This window comes from Thermobia domestica, chromosome 8, assembly GCF_964235325.1.
Source record: "Thermobia domestica chromosome 8, izTheDome1.hap1.1, whole genome shotgun sequence".
NCBI lineage: Eukaryota > Metazoa > Arthropoda > Insecta > Zygentoma > Lepismatidae > Thermobia > Thermobia domestica.
The window spans coordinates 127,046,620-127,069,386 of NC_137461.1; the positions used below are offsets into that span (position 1 = coordinate 127,046,620).

General features: G+C 35.4%; 1 protein-coding gene across 1 annotated transcript in view; it reads left to right on the forward strand.

Moving 5' to 3' along the window:
• Positions 1-18,041, forward strand: part of LOC145693199 (sodium/potassium-transporting ATPase subunit beta-2-like) — a 108,254-nt gene extending 90,213 nt beyond the window's left edge. Inside the window, exons 6-7 of the mRNA XM_081768981.1 lie at positions 3,013-3,181; positions 15,829-18,041. Coding sequence (XP_081625107.1) covers positions 3,013-3,181; positions 15,829-15,932 — 273 coding nt within the window. The 3' untranslated portion in view covers positions 15,933-18,041. The remainder of the gene's footprint in view (positions 1-3,012; positions 3,182-15,828) is intronic.
• The last annotated feature ends 4,726 nt before the right edge of the window (positions 18,042-22,767 follow it).

Here is a 22,767-nt window from a genome sequence, read left to right on the forward strand (position 1 = left end):
GTGCGAGTGAGGTATGTCCTACTCATGAGATCAAAAAAGTTGTATACACTAAATTTCATCTCTTTATACCTATCAGTTCAAGTTAATTTCCCTTCTTTCTCCGTACGTCTGCCATATTGATTTTACAGTAAAAGTTCTGAAATTTGTATGACTTCATTTGGATTCTTTAGTGCTCGTCACTTTTATATGGTTGGTCCGTGGAGTTTTATTAGTTTGGGAGTATTGAAGTAAAAATTAATTTATGAATGGTGTTAGGTATGGTATGGCCAGTACTTCAGATATTTAATTCCTGTAGGTTCCAGAGACATGAAGTACATACGGAACTACCTAATTATATCATAAATACTGTCACAAAGTTTGGAGTAGCGCTGTAGGCATCCGGAGTGGCACAATGCTGCCATCTGTGTATAAAGCGGAAGATGTATGTAGTGTGTGTTTGACTGTTCATGAAATACGTTGATATTGTACTGAGTTCTGATGGAGTGGGGCGATTACGAAAATCGTGTAGCAGTAATTGCACTACACAAGATCGGGAAGACAGGAGGTTAGATTATCAACCTCCTGAAACCCCAACAAATCAGCAAAAAATTCGTGTATCGCGCCATACAGCGTTACACCGAGACTGAAACGACAGCTGACCGCGCATGGAGTGGCAGACGACGAACTGTACGAACCCCGCAGGTCCAGAAAGCAGTCGCAACAAGAATTCGAAGAAATTCTGTCGAACACAAATTGTGATGGCTGCTGAGATGAACATCAGCAGAAATTCCGTCTCGTGTGCTCAGGAGTGACCTAAATCTACGGGCGTATAAGAGGCGGACTGGTCACTTTCTGACCCAAACATTAATATCGCAGAGGGTCTTTAAATCAGAGACTGTTGCGACGTTACGCCAACAACCTGCGCAGAAAGATTCTGTTCATTGACGAAAAGGTGTTCACAATTGAGCAGGCCTACAACTCCCAAAATGACCGTGTGTATGCCACGTCACCTACTGCAGCTGCTGAGGCAGCTCCAAGGGTTCAGAGGGCACATCATCCTACCCCAGTGATGGTTTGGTGGGGAGTGAGCTACTCAGGCACAACGCAGCTGCATTTTTGCGAACAAGGTGTTAAAACATCTGCCAAGGTGTACCAGGACACAGTGTTAACACCTATAGTGAAACCACTGTCTGCTACCATGTTCCCTGGAGAAAGGTGGACCTTCCAGCAGGATTCCGCTGCAGGCCACAAACCGAAAACAACCCAGGAGTGGCTGGCACGGAACGTGCCCGACTTAATTTCTACCGCTGATTGACCTTCTAGCAGCCCGGACCTTAACCCGTTGGACTACAAACTTTGAGCAGTCCTTCAGGCAAAGGTCTGCCATAAACGGCGTCCATCTGTCGACAGTCTGAAACAATTCTTGACTCGAGCAGTGAACAATTTTCCCATGGACGTGGTGCGTAATGCCATTGACCAGTGGCTGAACACTTTGTGCCTACATCAAGGCCAAGGGGGGGCATTTCGAAAAATGATTCGTGCGTCAGGTGTACAACATATCAATGTAAAAGATGACCAAAATAAATTGCCTTGGTGTTAATACTGTGTTATTCACATTCAAACTTGTGACAGTATTTCATATAACTAGGTAGAAATAGTTGTTTTGCGTTGATGTGTATATTGTAATGAAAGAAAAAATCTCAACTTTTGTTTAAATTTCCAAAAGAAGGAACTTGGAAAAAGCAAAGAAAGGTAAAGAAATATTAACATGGAAATAGTGAAACATACATCGACCTATGCTTTCTTTATCTAGCCGAATATGAGAGTTTTGCAACCTTGCACTGTGATTGTGTGAAAGTAACGAAATCACTTGACTCATCCATTAGTTTCTGCTAATGAATTTGAGTCTTCTGCTGAATATCACCTCAGATAAAACCACCATAAGAGTGTAGTTTCGAACTTTCTCAAATATCTGGTTTACGACCATAAACCCAATATCGTGAGATCCCGTTTACTGAAGTTTCGAAATTACCGATTTGACTTGTTTCTTCGTTACAGGAATCCCTGCTTGCTTTTCTTTCATCGTTTAACATGTAGTATTCCATTATTCGATACGGTTATGTTCCCTGCCATCTTGCTTACGGTATTGGAATAATTTGACATCGGAAACGGTTACCTTCCCAACACGAACGTTCACCGCACTTGTTACGGATAAAGTTTTTAGTTATTTATAAAACCGGTGTTGCCATCACTTTGCGCTAGGTGGCGTTACTCTCACTTGTGAAAATTCACTATGATCGGAAGCTCTCTGTATATTACGTAAACATGACATCCAAATCTATATAATAATAATAATTTTAAATTAGAGAATTGTAGATACGTGTGTACTTGTTCAGTGTTTGAATCATGATATTTAGATCGAAATAAAAAAATTACACCTTAGCTTTCGTAGGAAGTATTTGCTTTGAAGTCAATAATCATCTGCTAGACGAAAATAGAAGTAATCTGTATTACAAACACCGATCTAACAGTTTTAACAGCCATTTAACATTTCAATTACTTTCACTTTATAAGACATTAATTGCCAAAGTTCGATCCCACATTAAATTCGTGCTCATTATTCAAACAGTGTACTTCTAAATTATTTCCACTCATGCAGTACAGGTTTCCATAAAACAAGTTAGGCCACAACTAGTTATTCAGTTAGTAATTTCGTGGTTCAATATTGAAAACTACTAATATGGGAACATGTTTTGATGTACAAGAACGGCAGAAAATTGAATAGGATTATTAAATATAGATTCTTTTGATTCTTGTATTTACCATGCGATTATTGTTTTCACAGCTAAAGACTTTCCAAAACCCGTAATTCAGACCTTGCTTGAAAGATTCGGAGAACGGAACAGTCCCGACCACCGAAGTAATTTGTTAGATGGAATGTGTATTTTACGCAGTATAACAATGATTTCTATGTGTAAATTCACTCAGCAACTACAGATATTTTCATGTAACCTTTGTTTGATTTGTTTCCAGTTGAACACAATCTGGGTAAGCTGCGAAGGTGAAGGTCCAGCTGATGCGGAACATATTGGTGCAGTTAACTACATTCCAAATCGAGGTTTCCCTGGCTACTATTTCCCGTACAGGAACTCTGAAGGATACCTGAGTCCATTGGTGGCTGTACACTTTGAACGACCAACAAGTAAGTTTTTTTTTGTAAGACAGGTTTTCGCCTCCGGTAAACCTTTCAAATATTCGTCATAAATGTATTGTCTTCATAAAAGTAACGATGGTTGTAATCAAATCACTTGTATTCAGTAATTTAGGTTATGTGGCACACATCTTTAGAGCTTTAGGTTGTTTGGTGCATAAATTAAGAATGGAATTGTGTATATTCTAGTTCCTAAGAACAGAATGTTTGTGTGTATATACAAAATTATCTAAAGAACATAACACTACAATAGCGAAACTCAACTTCATTCGCATTCACTCCCACTTCGTTATCAGAGTTACAACAAAATGTAAGAGGAGAAACAGTCTGCAAATATGTTTTCAATCTAACATTATCGAATTTTTTAAATAGGGGGAGCCGTTTATGTTATACACTCTTTATGCGCCCAATGTTGAATGGAAATGCAACGTTGCCATTTACCTGAACCTACAAGATAAGTGAACGAAATTACTGTCTTTTACGCTAACGTGTCGATGGCCAGCCCCCATTTCAAACATGGCCCCACTCACTTTGTTGTGGGTTTTATATGCAGGGTTATTGGAAGTCATTGGAACTATCGTAAGCAGTGTCTAAAAGTACTTCTGTTTGTGAAATGAAGTAGTTTTCATAAGATGGAACAAATAGATTATTATTTTAATCTGATAATTCACTGCCTTTACAGCGTTGTCATTTCAGAACAAACAAAAAATATTGAACTGAGTTGCTTCAGGTACATTATATTTCAGCTGGTAAACATTTGGTGCGAAATACAGTGACTTGTTCTGTTTACATTAAACGAGCACTTGAATTTCTTAATCCTGAGGCAAGAAAATTACAAAATCGCTGCAGATACATCAGAACTGTACCAAAAGCACTTTGCCACCATTCCAGATGAACAACTTGTTGACGAGTGGAAATTTCTGCAGCTTCAATATGGTCCTGCCAGAATTGAAGTCACTTCTTCACATATTCACACTTACGGACTTATTTCGTGGGAGTGAAGAGAAAGGATAGTTGACCAAAGTTTCCTTTAGTGAGTAAAGTGATAAAAAGCTGTACTACCTATCTCATAACAATGCTTACATTGAAAGAATATTTTCCGTATCAAAAAATGCTCTTGGAGGATAAATACACAATGTCTCGTAGTACCTTAAACAGTATTCTGATCGTTAAAGATATTTTGAAGTTTTATAACATACCTAATCTCGTTCCAGTTTTTAAGAAAATGATTACCTTGGGTCATAATGCTTATAACGATTACGAACAGTTTGAGGGAACGACGACTAGTGCAGAAAAGAAGTGCCACGCTTAGGGAAGAGGAAATAAAATTGAGAAAAGCAGAAGAGAGCTGGAAAATCCTAAGACTGCTAAGAAGAACGTAGAAGAAATGAAAAGAAAGCATAATGAAAGAAAGAGGAAGTACAGTGACTCAAAAGAATTGCAAATTCTGTTTGGTGAAGCCACAAATAGACTTCGAAAGGCTCTTAAAACGGGAGACTTGGAGGCACAAATTGCTCAAGGAATGTTTGAAAGTGCCATGTCTTTGGAGGAAAAGGAATGCAAAGACCACAAGTACATTCGGAGTCTTTAAAAAAGTGTTAAAAAGAAGAAAAATGATCTCATGACGTCACTTTAATGCACAATTAAAGAAAAAGGAAATTTGCTCAAGTGAAAATGCATTTTTTCTGAGAAGTCTAATTGCAGATAATGTATATGGGTGATTCCACGAAAAAGGGAAATTTTCTGTCGGGCATTTCTTCAAACTAGTACTAGAAAGAATCACCTCAAAAAACATACGTAAAAAATTATTACCCAGATTTCTCAACACCGTGGGCTGTCAGAGTACAGTTGACTGATTTTAATCAATGAATTACAACTGAAGTCTCAAATCAAACATCATTTAATGGTAACTAAATGGAAGAGAACACTTCAATGTTTCGGTTTTATGGAAGTAAACCTTTATAACGATTATTTTCGAAAGCTTGACTATGCTTAGTTTCTGTCACCTCTATTTCGTCTCAACTCCATGGAATGAGAAAAATTGTCGTTGCTCTCAACAGATTGCATGGTCGTCCACATTGGCAACACTCACAAGAAGACAAGGCAGATATGTTTGACTGAAGAACAGAAAAAGTTGTATGCATGTGTTAAAAGCTGTAGGAAAAATGTGTGTGTGTGTGGAAAGCAGGTGCGTATATTAATTGTTACTCAATTCCATGGTATTTATTACTGAATGTATTTGTATGATATATACCTTATTTCCCTTGAGAAACTTACGCCTTAACGTAGAAATTTCGTACACAATTACTCACATGTACTGGTTAAAAAGTGCGCCGGTAAAGATAAATTATATTCAATTTTCTCAACTCCATATCCATCTGAAAACTAAGGAATCCACGGTGTTGAGACAAGTTCACAGAGTTGATAATCCTATAATGTTTGTTATGCTCATGCTCTTCCAAATATTTGCTCTTTCAACATATTGATAGAAATAAAGCTCGTTTATGGTCTAGTGACTAGTACGCCAGCCTTTCGTGCGTGGTTCTGGGTTTGTTTCCCGGTGGAAGCTCAAAAATTAAGGGTGCTTACTTCGCACAGTGAGACAATTGAAAAACTCATTTGAGTAGAGATGTACTGAAACCTGATCGCGCAGACCATCACAACGGCCGTAGGAGCCGACACACTGACCACGTGTCATTCACACTCAAAGGCTGGCTGGTGGGTCCTAGTCCATTTAAGGAGTGTTTAGCGAAAGTTGTTTTGTGGCTGTCAGGTAGCCGGAGGTAAAACTTGAGTCAAGTAAAGGTGGATGGTATCTGTTTTTATCCTATTGACGTCTCAATCTATAAGTATTATGCGCACTAACAAAAAGCTTTTAAAGAAGCTATAAGAAAACTATTTTTGTGCGTGGAAAGCAGGTGCGTATATTAATTGATATGGGTTTATTTCCTCTCTTGATTGATTGATATTGGATTATTTCTTCTTAACTAATTTGTAACTTTTTCCAACTCATTATTTGTCACATATGAGTCTCAATAGAAGTTTATTAAAATTTCTGAAAAAATAAATTCAGTACGGACAATTTGGTACGTAGGCGTTTAACGAAAAAAAAAAAAAAAAATCAAAATCTTTCAATATCAATGAATTTCGTATATTTCTAAATGTTTCTTTTGTAATAGTCTATAAGAAGTAACATTTGTTAAGTCTATATATATATATATATATATATATAATCAGATTAAAATGCCGAGAAAACGATTAAATGAAAAGGGAAAGCTAGAAAGATGGAAGCCGAAAAGAAACGTCGGTTGGTAATCAGGAATGATCCTATTAAGTATGAAGAGTTCAAGAGGAGAACGAGAAAGATGGAGAAAGAGGAATAAGGACAAATAAAAGGCATATTGTCATTATCCGAAAGAGAACAAAGAATAGAGAAAAAGGTGACGACCATCAACAAGAGAACATTACGAAAGGAAAAAATCCGCACGAGTTGCTGAAAAATTTGCTACTTATCTGTCAAGAAAGAATATTACATCGAACTATTCCGAAACGACATGCGAAAGGTGCTCCCAGTGGGGTCGGGGCCACTCTTGAAAGAACCGCAGAATACCTTATTGTTCAAGGATATGATGTAGACATTAATTGAATAAATGAGAAACATTGCAGAGATGTCAAAATATACATTGTTTCAAAGGAAGAAATTTCATCTGTCGAACAGCAGCTTCCTCACCACGAAACGTTTTGTGGGAACATCAAAAGTACATCAAGTAAAATGGTGTAGCACAACACCACAAGTAATTAATTTCCGCTCTCTTTCGTGTTTTACGTGTCTAGCAGGAGATATCTGCATTCATTTCCATCTCGGGCAACTTAACAACTATTCTCCACCATCAGTGGCAACAGTTTCTTCAGATGTAAACATTTCTTGTGAAGTTGGTTTAACAGATGACAATCCACCAAAAACTAAAGACTAAGTTTCAGTTATATACTTTGATGAGTGGTACCCCCGTAAAATTCAAATAATTTTTTTAACTTTTAAAAGCACTCTAAAAACTCTCGCTTCTATTATTATTTGGCCAAAACTTCTGATTACAAGGACTTACTAAATCTTATGATCAGCTAATTGTTTCCTTTTCAGGGATTGTCAGTCTGAGGGCAATGTACGGACAGTCAATTTTATGACGCGGATCGGGAGAAATTTCTCCTGGCCCACTAAACCTGATGTTCAAAAAGCGTTGGCAGTTGGCATTCTGTGTAGACTAGAACAGCTCTTCCCTGTTTCCTCAAGACATTTCCTTCATTGGAGTGAAAAATGTGGGCTACTTAACAGAGAACATCGAATTATCCAAAGAAAACTGAGAAATGAGCGCCTTACACTGTCATTTAGTGTTCATTATACAGGGTGTTTCAAAACAACACTGACAACGTTTGAGAGGTGATTCCTAACACCAAAATAAGACAAAAAGTATAGACCAGTCTAGGTGCACAAATGCTTCCTTTCGGAGTTATAGGCTGCCGAAAACGTGAAAAAATGAACTTTAAAGATCCATAGCTCTAAAACTATGGGACCTACCGTAGTCGGGTCAAAACTTCACTTAGGAACTAGTATGTGCGCTATCCAAATATCCATGTTTCAGAATCCTGCGGTACTTCCACAACAACTTTTATAGAAGTAGTTGGTGAGTACTTCAGATTATATGCCCGTAGCCAAACTCCCTCTATAAAAATTGCTTCGTGAGTACCTCACGATTCTGAAACATATTTTTGGATAGCGCACATATTAGTTCCTAAGTGAAGTCGTGATCCGACTACGGCAGGTCTCATAGTTTTGGAGCTATGGACCTTTAAAGTTCTTTTTGTTTTTGTTTGTTTTGTTTTGTGTTCGGTAGCCAAAAGCATCCAAGTCAGTGAGCTTTCTTTACAGATATGTTCAAAAATAAAAACAATTTCAATCGTTTATCAAGAATTTGAAGATATACAAATGTATTTCTTTTATTTCTGATCTTAGGCGCTCCGATCCGCTGAAAGGTGTCGGAAAACTAAAGAACAGAACTATTAGTCAACTACAGTCGATTATCATAATTACAAAATGGTATTCTACTGTGGTTTACCGTAATAGTTCTCTACTCTCTAGTTCGTAATATCTTCGCATTTTTCATTGTTTAAGAAGTTACCAGCAAGATATAAAAACAATCTAGTTGTTACTCTTAATGTATCTGCCAAAAGATGCATCCAGAAAGGTAAAAAGGAAACGAAACATAGCGGTGGATTATAATAACGCATCAAAAGGAAGTAGAGTGTATTATTCGGTCAACTTAAACCCAAAACAGATTTTACTTAGCACACCATACTGCAAATTTGACAGTCCTAGTTCAAATAAGACTTACTGAAATACTGAAGCTGAAATATCTTCAATTCCTTGAAGAAAAAGGTAATAGAGTAGGAATGGTTAATACAAATAAATTGAAAGCAAGAGAATCGTGTATGTACATGTAAACTATTAGAGTTGTTAAAATGCATTACAAAATATAACACACAGCCTCCTGAATGCTTGGCACAGCAACACCCGAGATCCTAACATACGATAATTGTCAATATTTTAAAAACTAATTACTACTCAAAGGAAGTCCCATTCCGATAGGACAAATAACTTGGGAGATACGAATTTTTTTTTTTTTTTTTTTTTTTTAAGTGTTTCGATGGTGGTAAAGATGTACCCCAGAGAATTTGATTCCCAGTTTGAGTTTAATCGCACTGGTGTCATAGTAAAAGCTTAAAACACGGGATTTCTCGTTTCGGACAGGGTGTGTTAAAAATCAGTATCCGCTCTATAATGTGAACCTCAGTAGTATTCTCAAAAACAACCCAGACGCACAACGGTAATTTGGACAGTGATGTGGAGTTGAAGTAATTACTAGAATCTCTAGAATCTTAAAATTTAGACTATGCATAGGATTATGAGGAAGGATTTTTTTAATTCAGCGAGGGAGGGGAAGAAATAGGGATGGCAATTTTTATACTAACATGTCCTATCTCGGAAGATTAGAGACAGGAAACTGGTATGGGGACTTCTCAAAATAATTACACGCGTGTTTCAGCGTTGTTTGATATTTCACGTATAAGGGAGGAAAAAGGATGGGGATACAATTATTATAAGATTCACATATCAGCGGAATTTCGTAAGGTTAAAAACATGAAATTTGGTATTTAAGTTATCATTTAAAATAATTAGATACAAGAAGAAGACGGGAAGAAACTGCGAAGATTACAATTACAATTTAGGGGTTTCCGGCAAAAAAAAAAAAAAAAAAAAAAAACTATGAAAATATCACTGTTGGGAAAGTGAGAAAAAAAAAAACGCATATCCAACCCGTAAGTACCGAATTTTGTGGTGTTGCGTCTAACAAGTAAAGGGTCCAAATGGATGAATCGAGTTGCAGAATGAGACTTAGTGCTCCTGATAGAGAATGAAAATATGTATATGTGCAAAGTTATTGCGGCTGAGCGCCATGAGAAACGGAGGAAGATGGGGGGGGGAAACCAAGTTGGTGGGAGAAGGGCTATGCTACTGTATGTTATTGAAATACATCAAATAAACTACTCAATCGTAAAAATTGTGGAAGAAAGACAATGCAAACGGTGGTAGTTTCACATATTGGCAAAAGAAGAATGGGCACAATCAGGGTTGGCTGGTTTAAACCTTGGTTAAACCAGCTGTTTTTTTCAAAAAAAAAAAAAAAAAAATGGTTTAAACCAAAAATCGAAAAATGTTCGTAAAAGTGTAAGTGTTCGTCACGTTTCACTCCCGTATATTATTCGTGTTATATTCAGACCTAAATTCCCCATTCAGTAAAGATATACTACAAAAGCAACTTTTGTTCTTTTTATAACTTTATGAATGTTTCTTTTGTGATTTTTTTTTATAGTTTATTATTGTTATGCAATTGCTATCAAAGAAAAATTCTAAATATTGTTTCGTTTTAATAATCTTTACTGTTGGTAAAATACATCGAAGTGCCGTACTGTTTTTGGGGGGAGAGGGTCATATAAAACCCCACCAGAGGCATTTATTGAAATTAGAAGTATCTTTAGTATCTATTTATGCATAAATGGGTCAGAGCCAAAGTGGACTCAAATAATTCGTATCTTTATTCACTTTTCTTACTGATATGCAAATTAAGTCACTGTATTTCTTTAACTTGGACTAATAAAAGTCGTAGTAAACTAACTTGGACTAAATTCGTTCTTCTGTACTCTGCAGTATTTTGAAATTGTCCATATGTAATTCTTTATAATGGTTTTACTTGTGGAGCTGTTTATTTTTTGTCCTTCTAAAATGACTCTTGACAATTATATTAACAAGTATGTAAAGATCAGTACAATGTATTTTTATCAGGAGTCCTTCGTGAGTGAGTCGGTAGACGTATCGCCAGTTAATCCTGGTTTCGAGTTCAAATAGAGGACAATTTCACTCGGGTGTAAGCCGAGAAGCGGTTTGGATTTCGTTTTAAGCTTATGTAACCCCTTCCAGCGTAATCTGATTGTCGTATAATAACACCAAGGCGAAACAAACTTATTTCTGTCCATATGTGATATAAATACATAGAGCAAATTATTTAAACCAAAACAACCGGGTTTAAACAAAAAAAAAAAAAAAAAAAAAAAACTGGTTTTTTCGTCTTTTCAATAAAAAACCGTAGTTTTTGCCAACCCTGGGCACAATAGATCACGACCCTCCGCTGCCATCTTGAAATCCGCCATTTTCATATCTGTGATACTTTCTGAAATTGAAAGGTAATCATGTGATATATTAATTCCGGCCAGCATGTTCTCAAAGTTAATTATGAACTTTAGTGATCGTTAGTATATACTTATTTGGAAAATTTAGGTTCATCTTTATAGTTACTTACGAAAATCTAGAAGATTGATACCCGTATGTTGAAAGTTTAGATTATCACGAAAACACGTGTAAGTTAAATATATCTGCAAACGAAGAAAGCTAACAGTGAAACTTGATATCCAAGTTGTATATTATTATTATTATTATTATTATTATTATTATTATTATTATTATTATTATTATTATTCAATGCTGGATATCAAATTTGCAGCCATTTTGAAATATTGTCAGATCACGTTCTAAAGCTATACAGCTTTGAGTGTCTCGTGCTTCTATCCTCAAAATGCCAAATTAAAAGAACGAAAATTCCACCCTGTAGTGTGGATGGACGTCATATTGAAATTTTATGTCGAATTGCCACCAAAATGTATGCAACAAACCTAGTGCGTTGTTCTTCCACTTGAAGTTAAAAGTTCGAAAATGTCATCCTGTTCGTGGATGTCCTCCATTTTGGAAATTAAGCCACCATTTTGAAGTTGTCGGATCGCCGTCAAAATATGTTCATCACCACGCACTTTGGCATAACGAATTTTATTCTCCTTTTCAGTCTCTTTTGTTCTTTCGTAACTCTGTCTTATTTTTGTCTATTTTAACGTAACCTTTTGGATCAAAGGAGTTTCCCTAGACGAACGAGGGTAGTTGTACACAAAGTGTAGCGTATTCGTGAGTTTGTGTGTTGAGCAGAGCGCTCTCACGGCAGCTGCATGAAGTACCACTGACTAATAATGTTCTTGCTAGAAACGTTCCAGACTTGAGTTTTTTTTCTCTCTCCGAATAACCGTATTTTTAGAGGCTTATAGAGTACGGTGTGTGGTGTTTTTGACAAAATCGATTGTTTACTTCTGTGCGTAATCCTGCATATTACATGCTACCTCCTCTGTTTTCGATTTTTTGAAGTTATGTTGATTTTGCTGGAAACCCCTCCATTTTAAGTGTCCATAATACAAAAGGTACTATGAAAAGTTTGCAATACGACGCAACCATGTGTCGCAGTAGTCTGCTCCTTGGTACATGCTGAGACATTTCATACTTGCATTGTAACCGCTGCGCTAGGTCAATGAGCTGAGTTATTCGGTAGCAATTATAGTTTGATGTGCTTGCTATGGCAACTTGGTCACGAAACTAGACACGAGCAGTTTTGCGGTATAACTTCGCGCGTGGTTTAAACGTAGGTCAGTACTTAGAAGAAATGACTCTTGCACTGGATGATGTCTGTCCATATCGTACGACTATATGCAGGTTGGGCAGAGAATTCCAAAGGCGAAATTTTACTCTAAAGGACGCTGAGAGGTAGGAAAAGCCACGGACGTCAGTTACGGAGGAAAATATTACTGATGTTAGGAAAATACTTGAAGAACATTGACAACATTAACCCGTTTTTTCCCGGTGTTCCAATATTGGAACACTTTGAAAGATGACGCAGATACCTGCTTAGCTGGCTACATTGTATCGCGAGTAGTTGGGAACGTGCCAACTGCAATCACAAGGGATGAAATAAAGAGGTGATGTACTTGTTTCCTGCTCTGTTAGCTTTTGCACCTCGCTGGGGTGACGTCATTGTCAAATTTTTACATAAACCATGGAGGAAAGAAAGAAAATATTCTCTTATTTTTATAATTTTTCCGTTTATTGCCTCAGATACCTTGATTAATAGTTGTTTCAAGTCATATTAAAGATTTATAAAGAAAGTAATAATTATAACTTGTACAGTGTAATCTAGAGTACAATGTTCCAATAATGGAACACCAGGAACGAATGGGTCCATTATTTTTATTATTGTAAAATTTCATTTCTGTCTCACAACTTGGAATGTATATTACTCTTTTATTAAAATATAAATGATTTTTGCTTTCGGTACGAGTTCTCTGTTTATATTTGTTTCCAGCTGCGGCGCAAGCACTTATATTATTCTAAAAGTATCGAAAATAGCTCATAATATTATTGGCTGTAATTTTATACTATTTACACTATATACATATTATAAATTATTTTCTGAAAAGGTATGGAGCATTGATTTATGCTGGATGTTTAATCCTTCACTGAACTAGTTAGTATCACACGTGTGTTTGGTGCACCGAGTCCGAGGTTCAATTCCCTTTGTAGTAGGATTGTACATTCTAGAGATACCTGATGGTTTTATGATTTTTTAATTTAACAAAAAAAAAAAAAAAATACTTTGCTTCAACACTAGACTTAGAGCTTAACATGGGATTTGAATCACATATGCTCTTGCCGGGAATCGAATTTCTCTCTCTTGCACCAAATGCGAGAACGTTAACCATTTAGTCATAAGAGAGTATTATTATTATTATTATAACCGATTATTATTGTGTAACAATTCATTTTTTTGTGTGTGGTGTATGTGTGAACTTCGAGGATACCTGTTACAGTTTCAGCCATACGTTGGATGAGATGTAAATACACCTAAAGACACTGGCTTGGGAGAATACGTTGTAATACAGTTGTCAAATTGAATACCAAAAGATATGCATGTCAAGAACGCGGATAACTATTTTCATCCCTTTCATTAGCAAGTGAGTTAGCCGAATTGGGTATTGGTTTCACTGGAACTATTATGAAGAACCAAATAGAGAAGATAAAAGATCTACAGGAACAAAAGAAAGAAGGTGGGAGCATTTGTTTCAAACCCGACGCAGCTAGCAAATGCATGGTGGTGGAATGGAATGACAATCGCGTAGTTCATGTGGTAACTCCATGCAATGCTGTGGAGCCTGCAAAGGGATGGATTGCTAGGAAGAAGAAATTACCAGTTCCACAACCTAATACTGTTTCAAAGTATAACAAGTTCATGGAAAGAGTGGATAGGATGAATGAAAACCTTGAAAGTTACATAATTTCAAGCAGATCCAGAAAATGGTGGTGCCCTGCTTTTGCGTTCTGTATTGATACCAGTTTCCACAATGCTTGGCAACTCTACAGGAAAACAGAAACAAAAACATCATTAGATTATCTCGGCTTCACAAGAAGTATAGTCGAAATATATTTGCAGAAATATAGTTCTCTACCATCTTCAAGTGGAAGGGCGAAAACAAGCAAGGAATTTTTGTCACGCATCCGTAGAGATCTAAGACATGACAATTCTGATCACTGTATGGCTCCGGCTTCACATCTTACCACACACAAATGTAATTTTAGTTCTTGAATTGATCAGATCTTTCGGGAAGAAAATCAAACGTTATTTCCTAAATATCAATCTATATTGATTTTTGCATATATCTGAGAATTTAAGGTGTAAATATTTTACTCCTATACCTCCCTATAAGAACTATAGGATACATAGTTTAGAATCATTAAAAAATATTTATATTCATATTCTGTAGTAAACATTTATATTTTATACTGTTCGTCCTGTATTTCACTCTATAATATTCGTACGAAGTATATTTGCAAAATAAAAATATGAAAATTGATCGCTTGTTTTATAACGATATTTCTTTCTAGAAAAAGTAGAGGTATAGAGGAGTGTTCTATTTGTAGAATAAATAACATATATAACAAACATTACTGTCACGTTCGTTCGTAATGTCAGTTTAGGAAAAAATCTTACTGGTCCCGTTCGTTCCTGGTGTTCCAATATTGAAACATGCTCAAGCAGCCGAATTAATTACGAAAAGTGGCAGAATTTAATATTAATCGTACAAATAGAAGCCCCTCATTCAGAAAAACAAATTTTCAAAAAAAAATTCAAAAGTAAAAATATTCGGGCAAAAACTGGTTAATTTTACCAGTTTAATTTAAAAAAAGAAAAAACGGGATAGTGTCAATTATAGGAAAGCTTACCTTACTGACATTTACTGTGTAGAAATTAATTTCTGGGATTTTAAGTTTTAAATTTGTACAGGAAGTAATAAATTACTTAGATTTTAGAGGAACAACATAGTAACACGTTAATGACTTGATGCGAAATTTTTGAGCCACTTTCATTAAGTAGATTATGTATTTTCATTACTTATTATAAAGATCGCTTGACATAAATTGAGATATTCATAACAATGATAAAATAAGTTGAACACTTACCCTTCAATTCGTCTTTGGAATTCTAAACTGTTTCAGTAGCTCCTTTGCTACCTTTTCCAGAAGTGTCAGATCACTTCACTTCTCGCAGTGTCATCCTCAGCTCCACCGGAAATCAAATGTCTCCTACGCCGAAGGCGCTTATTCTAACCATGTAGCTTTAGGAAGCCCTGAATACGCAAAGCCGCTTTATTCACCGGTAGGGTGTGTGTGTAGACTCTTCCACCAAACTTGTTTTTTAAATGTTTAATCTTACAGTTTAGCAGACTTCGAGTTAATTTGATTGAGATGGTCAGTTGATAGCCGGTTAAAAATTCGGCGAATCATATATTCGTGATACTTGGCTTTACGTTAGGAACCATAGATTTATTCTCTTTTGGAACGCCTCCCTCAAGAAGTCTGCTGACCGCAAGCTGTTTGAAAGCACTTCTTATTTGTAGATAAGAATATAAATTTTCCGGAGAATTTCAGTTATCAGATATTATATCTGGTATGTTGTGCTTGATGATTTTTTAATGATATTTTTGTTTGGATATAACTTAGTACAGTGTAGAATATTGTTAGTGGCTCTTAACGGTATGAGAAGAAAATATTGTCTGTTTTAAGACAATTCACGTTCTTTATAATATGAAACTTAATCTACTTTAAATTTGTACATCCTGTGTATAGATTACAATTAACTTGTACTTATTTTCCTTTGTAGCTGGTGTGCTGATCAACATCGAGTGCAAGGCTTGGGCCAAGAATATTAAACATGACCGTATGGAACGGCGAGGCTCAGTTCACTTTGAGCTAATGATTGATTAATAGATATATATAGGAATTTTCAAACAGACTTGAAAGAGAACGTTATGTAAGTTTATCAAGAAACAAAAACAAAGTGGTCCTTCTAGGGGACAGGGTTAGAAAACATGTGGTTTACTTCCATCTGCACATGCGCAAATGTTGGGTGTGAAATTCCTTATAGAAAACATTTAGTGAAAATAAAATAGTGACTGTTTTTGCTTCCTCTCAGAAAAAAAAAAAGTATATCCTTTGTTATTCTTTTTTTTTTTGCTACACTATCCTTATGAACTCTGTTAAGGAGATAATGATTGTGGATCGTAGCAGCAGCATCTTGTATTTTTTTTAGATTGTTAACGTAGTAATCTGCTACATAAGAACACTACTTTTAACTGATTCAAAAAGAAAATCTTGTTTAAAAAAATGTAGAAGAATCCTTATTAGAACTTTATGTATGGACACAATTATTCTTGTCATATCAAATTGTAGATATGTTTTGCGTAAACTGTTAATTTTATAGCAACGTGATAACATATATATATTCACATGAAGAAAAACAAAATACACATAAACACACTGTTTGTCGATAGTGCTGGCGTATAAAAAGAACTTGTAATATGTGCTGTATAAATTAATTGAAAATTGACTGTTAGTAGATTTTAGGGAGAACAAGTGCTGTTCCTATTTTCCTTTATTTGATTGTTATCGAAATGAGGTATTCAAATTAACAAACTTATTTATATATATAAATATCAGCAATTATTTGTTTAATTGTTCATTGTGTTCTTGTACAAAACGGTGGAGTAGGAGGGACAAATAATGAAACAGTACTTCTCCAGTTAGCTATTTGTATCCCCTTCTTCAGCTACGAGATCGGTTAACAGGTTTCTTTGTTTCATGAATTTTTTTTTTTAAGTAGTATTCTCTGCTATTACGGTGTTAATTAAAAGAAACTAGGAGCTTAAAATTTTCATTAGAAAGTTATTTAAGAAATAACAAAGCAGTTTTTGGGCGAAGCAAAAATACGAAACGAATCAGGGCCATGGCAGCTGAAAGTAACTATAAGGTCCATGTGTCCATAACGTTATTTAATATGAAAGTAAACAATCGCTATCTGCACCAAGTCTGATACGAGTGTTTTGTATTGGCAAAGGAAGAAGTAAGTTAACAAAGTTTCCAAACGTGCTTAAAATGCACAGCTTGTGCTGGAAAAGTCAGTATTATTACTTTTTTTTTTCTTTCTTTACGTGGGCAGTAAGATTGTCTCCGTGGTAAATTTAGTGCAGATTGTTTTGAACTTTTTTTTTTTCGTGATAAGTATTATGGGTAACACAAACATGCTTCTTTAATTTTCATTACCATTTAATTTATGAACGAATAATAAGAATAATAGGTTCAGATACGAAAGCATTAAGAAAACGATGTATATTGTTCGTGTCCAGAAAAGAATGTCGTCACAAGTAACACTGTAAATAGATATTATAGACTAACATGTCGGGAAAAGAAAATGTCAAGGGTGTAAACGGAGAAAAGAAATCTGGCATATTTTTATGTATGAATAATTAAAAATAAAATATTGTTATGGTCAAATGCAATTTTGGCTAAATAAAAGTTGCCTTGCTAGAGATTTTTTTCGAGAAGTTATCACTGTACACTTTTTTTTTTCTTTCTTATAATTTAGAATACTGTAGAAGGTAACCACAAATAACTGGGACTGTTCGAATGAATTATAACTTCAGTTGCAGATTTATATATGTATATTTTTTGAATTATTTATCAGTTGATTCGAATACTCCGGGGTCATGAGCTATGTATTAAAGATCTAGATTGTCATTTGAGAGAATCAAATATAGGAAACCTAACTTCATAAATGTTTATTCGCATTAAGGAAATCTGGTGATTTGTTTTATAAAAGTATATATATTATATATAAAACGATCATACGTTAAACTTCGACACGTTGTCATTTTCATTCATAATTTTACCATTTTTCATAAATGTTTTATTAATGTGGCATTGTTTCACAGTTCACGTATAATGTAAATAAATATTGATGCTGTTTGGATACCAAGTCCTTTTATGAAAAGGCGTTGTGTTGCTCTTTTAGCTAAATAAAGTTGAAAATTTTCCCAATTCCGTGCTTTAATTGTAGTTGAGGTAACCAGTCTCCTAATTATAAAAGCGAAACTTCTCAGTCCTTCATTCTGTGCTTCACTCTAGTCTAATAGTAAAGTCACGTTAATTGGTATTGCTACCACAGGGTTTCTACAGATGTCCGTGTTTTAATTTCACTGACTTTCTCTGACTTTAATATAAATTTCCCGGACTTTTTTGTCGGCGGCCTCACCCTCTCCTTATAGCCTACTATACTGCGCCTATATATTATTCTCTTTTTCAGTAGATTCAAAGAATAATTGAAAATTTATATCTGCATGTGAAGGAAATAAAATTTAGTTACTAGTAAGCAAAAGATGTATAATTATGGTCCAAATATGCTGTAAATCTACTCAATAGATTTTTAATTAAAATATACCAATTTTTAAAAGTTAAAATGAACATATTTGTGATTATGATTCTTCAGTTCTGATAAAAACTTGCAATAAAGATAAGCCATGAATATAAATAATAAATATTACAGAACGCAGTGCACTTCACAACTTTCATCTCACGTAAGAGAATATTATTGCACAAATTTATGGACGTTGCATGAACTTAACAGCAGTGACTCGCGCACAATCAGTGATGCGCGTACCACATGTTTAGAAACTTAACCTTGGTTGTAAGTCCTGAAGGTTGACTCGGGCTCTGAGTAGTACAGGAGACAACCCTGGGGCCAAAACCACACGTACATAAGCTGCGAAAGAAACGAAGTACAAAGAGCTGCGAAAGAAAATTAAGCATACATAAAATTTTTTGTGTGCGTATTTCATAAAGAAATGAACAAATTCCATGAAATTGGACAGTGATACTAAAGTAGTGCAAGAAGTGAGTAAAAAAACCGAAGAGGGAGATAACCAGAAAATTTTAGGTGTTATTAATTTTTGTAAATACTTTATATCAGTCAAGTTGTATATAACTGAACATTCAATTGTAATTCCATGTAATCAGTATACGTGGACTACGTGCACTGTCATAATCCTCGAAAACATTTGTAGAAAGGTTTATATATTTCTAACTTTGTAATTAATCATTAAATAATTGTAATATTAAAAATAACCTGATAAAGAGAATATGAAGGCTAGGTATGGTTGGCTGTGAGAGGAGAGTGAGGCCGACAAAAATGGCAGGAAAATTTATATTGAAGTTAAGGGAAGTGAGTGAAATTAAAACTCAGATATCTGTAGAAACCCTGAGATAGCAGTGCCAATTAACGTGAAGTAAAGTACACGAGGGAGGAAAGAATGGTGGTTTCAAGTAAAGTTTAGGTTTGAAAGTCAGTAAGAAACAAATTTTGATACAGCTTTAATCGGTCAGCAGCAATAACAGCGCAGCTGAGCAGTTTAGACATGAGTAACAAAATAGCCGAGCGGCTTGGGTGAAAAATTTGATAATCTCGAAACCCTGTGAAGTTTTTTTTGCATTCAAATTCTGTTTCTTATTGACTTCCAATGCTAAACTTCAAACCCTCATTACTTCTGTGCTCGTGTTCACTTCCATCCAAACTGTTATATTTGGGCAGAGTTGACAAACCTCTAAATTGTTTCTAAGTTTGGTCAAATTCCCAGTGGTCGTTAGCTGACCATTTGCTAGTAAGTACTGAACTTGTTCAAAACCTAATTTTAAACCGTTTCCCCATGATTAGACAGACAACATGGATGTCAGTTTTATATATTACCTTAACGCGTAACACCCCGCTTCCTAAATCGTCAAAAAGCATATCCCCCTGCTTCCACCCTGCTATACAAATGCAGGAAAATTTAAGTCTGTACCTCTTTCCTCAGCCTGCTAAGTTGACATTCCCCTTTCTAATAACATCGAAACTTTTTTTCACCTTTCTCAGTTAGCAATGAACCAGTAGTTACAAAAATTTGTATGGAGTCAGGTCAGTAATAAAGGATTGGACCCACGGATTTATAATTTTACTACACGCTTTCAATTAAATAATCTAATTTCCCATGTTCTCTTAAATTTGCAACAGCGCAGTATGTGGTTCTCTTTCAGCAGTGTGCAACGAATTTGGGCAAGCCATTTAAAAAAAGTTTTTAAATCCTGTCCATATCATAGTTGTGGAATGGATATTTGTTCTCCCCTCGTCTTATTCGAGGAGGACAAATTTATTATACTAGAAAGAAGTTTGTTATATTAGTTGTTTTTACTGAAACCTCACTGTTTCAGTATATTCTTCCAGCATATCACTTTAGCGAAGCTATGCTTGCTTTCAAAACTTGAAGAGACTCTTGAATCTCAAATATTTCAAGGTCTTATACGAGAAGATATCAAAACGTTCGTGCAATCGTATACAAGAAATCCACCCCGGAGAACTGACATGATGGTATTTGTTCTTCTCTACGTAAGTCACCACGCCTAGCGATACATTTTTGCCAGTGGTTCTTGACTTTATAAGTCCGTTTTGCAAGTCTGCCGTTTGGCTTTGAAACCACAGTTCACTCAGAAATAATGTCATCCCTAATGTCAGTGGCGTTCACGGAGTGGACGCTTCATTTCTGGGAAGAGAGACGTCGATTGGTGTTAGATCCGGTGAGCATGGGTGGTGGAACTATATTTCATATCCTAATTCCACTGCTTTCATCATGGATGCATGGACTGGTGCATTGTCTGCCAACAGCAGGATCCCTTTTGTGACCAATCAACGACGTTTCTTCTTCAGTTCCTCTCGTAACTTAGGAGTTGTTGAGTTGAGTTTAGTTTAGCGTCCCTTTCAGCAGCGAGGCTATATGAGACGTGGACCTACTGATTAACGTGGAATCCGAACCACATGAGCTCCCGCCGGGAATCGAACCCGGGTCGTCTTTTACGTGATTGCACGAACTCTTTGGTACCACTCGTACTTGAGTTATACAATTATAAACTGTTGATTATTAAAATTGAGTGACCTAATGAGTAACACACGTAGATCAATTTCCTGTGTAAACTAATAATAATAAGGCTTGGACATTTGTAACTTAAGAGAAAATGGTGATCACCACATGGGCTTCCCTTCTGCAGCATTTTTTTCTTTCTTTCAAGCACTTGCATTTTCGTTTACGACGTTGTTTGACCGCATCACTGCGGCTGATTTCATACTATCTGGATTTTCACAACGGAGTGGTGACCAGGCTAATCGCTGTTTAACTTCGGTAACCTCACAGGAACCAGTAGACCAGTGCAGACAACATATTGGAATAATATTAAAATCAAATTTTCACTTTAACAATTTTTATGGTGTTCTATAATGTTTATGCTAAATTACTGCTAATGGTTATAATTTATCTATATGAAACAAAGTTAAAATAAACTTTTTTTTTCTTTTCTTACACAAATCTATTTATTTGGTGTGCATGCTGTCGGATTCTGTTCTGTGTAAGTTTTTCAGTATTTTCAGTATTGATCGAGCATCGTGAAACAATTTCGGAATTTGTAATAGAAGCAAGTGCCGACCACAAATTGTCCAATTATAATAAAATCTGGCCATAAATTTATAAGACGAGACGAAAGAAATATTGAGACGAAATGAGAATAATAATTTTGAAAATATAGACGAGACAGCCTTATTTCTCTTCTACAGTAATCACGTTAAACTGAAGCACGCCCAAAGAAAGAAGAAACTTTTGTAGTTAGTAAAAGTTTAGTTCTCCCTTCTCAAAGAAATAAAGCCAAATCTCCAGTCAAGCAAGCAGCTTGTCTAAATTATACTGTTCTATTTCTACCACATTTTAACTTTGTTAACCAATGGTCAGAGTCAGTGGCGTATTTACGATTTTCTTTCGGGGGGGGGGGGGCTTTGCTAACTTTCGGGGAGGGCTTTGCCTGAAAATGTGAAAATTCTGCAAGATATTTCATATACTTTACTATAGTAAGTAAGATTTCGGGGGGGGGCTTAAGCCCGGAAGCCCCCCCCCCTAAATACGCCACTGGTCAGAGTTATACTTTAGTTTCGAGAAGAAGGTAATTCCTGATTTTGCTTGGGGGGCTAGGTTTCCCAGCATATATATTAATTAAACTCAGAGGTATTTGCCTCTGCCTTTCCCAAATTACGCTCCTGAGTATTATATTGACTTCATTAAAAGATTAACTATCACTAATGCTAGTAAATTAAACACCAACATTTCATGTTTATTTATAAAATGAATATGCCAAAAAGAAAGTTATGTTAACATGATTTTAATTTTATGGATCATTTGTGAAGAATTTATAAAGTTTGTAATGTAATGTAAAGCAAAAAAAACAAAAGAAGAAGAAAAATTCAGAATGTACACTCATGTCCAAAGTGATTGTCGCATATCTATAACTGTCTTCTTGTAAGAATATAATTTGATATTGATTTTGCAGGGTGCTTTTAATACTGGTACTATGTGTATAATCGGAAAATGTATATCTGTGGTAAATTTCATAGGAAAAGAATTATAAATACGAAAATTAGAAAGAGTAAAACAAAATGTTGTTAAATGGACAAGAAAGTTTTATTTTCTTTATATTGTTCTTATTTACTGCTTTTTTGACATGAAATTTTCCACGTACATGCCTTTGCCGATTATACACATACTAACATTATAAGAAATACCGAGCAAATTCGTTATCAAATTATATTCCTACAACAACATATTTATAGACATGCGACAATAATTTTGGACATGAGTGTACAGTATACCTATAAAAACTAGTTTACTGGTGTATTATGCTATATATTATAAGGTCAAAC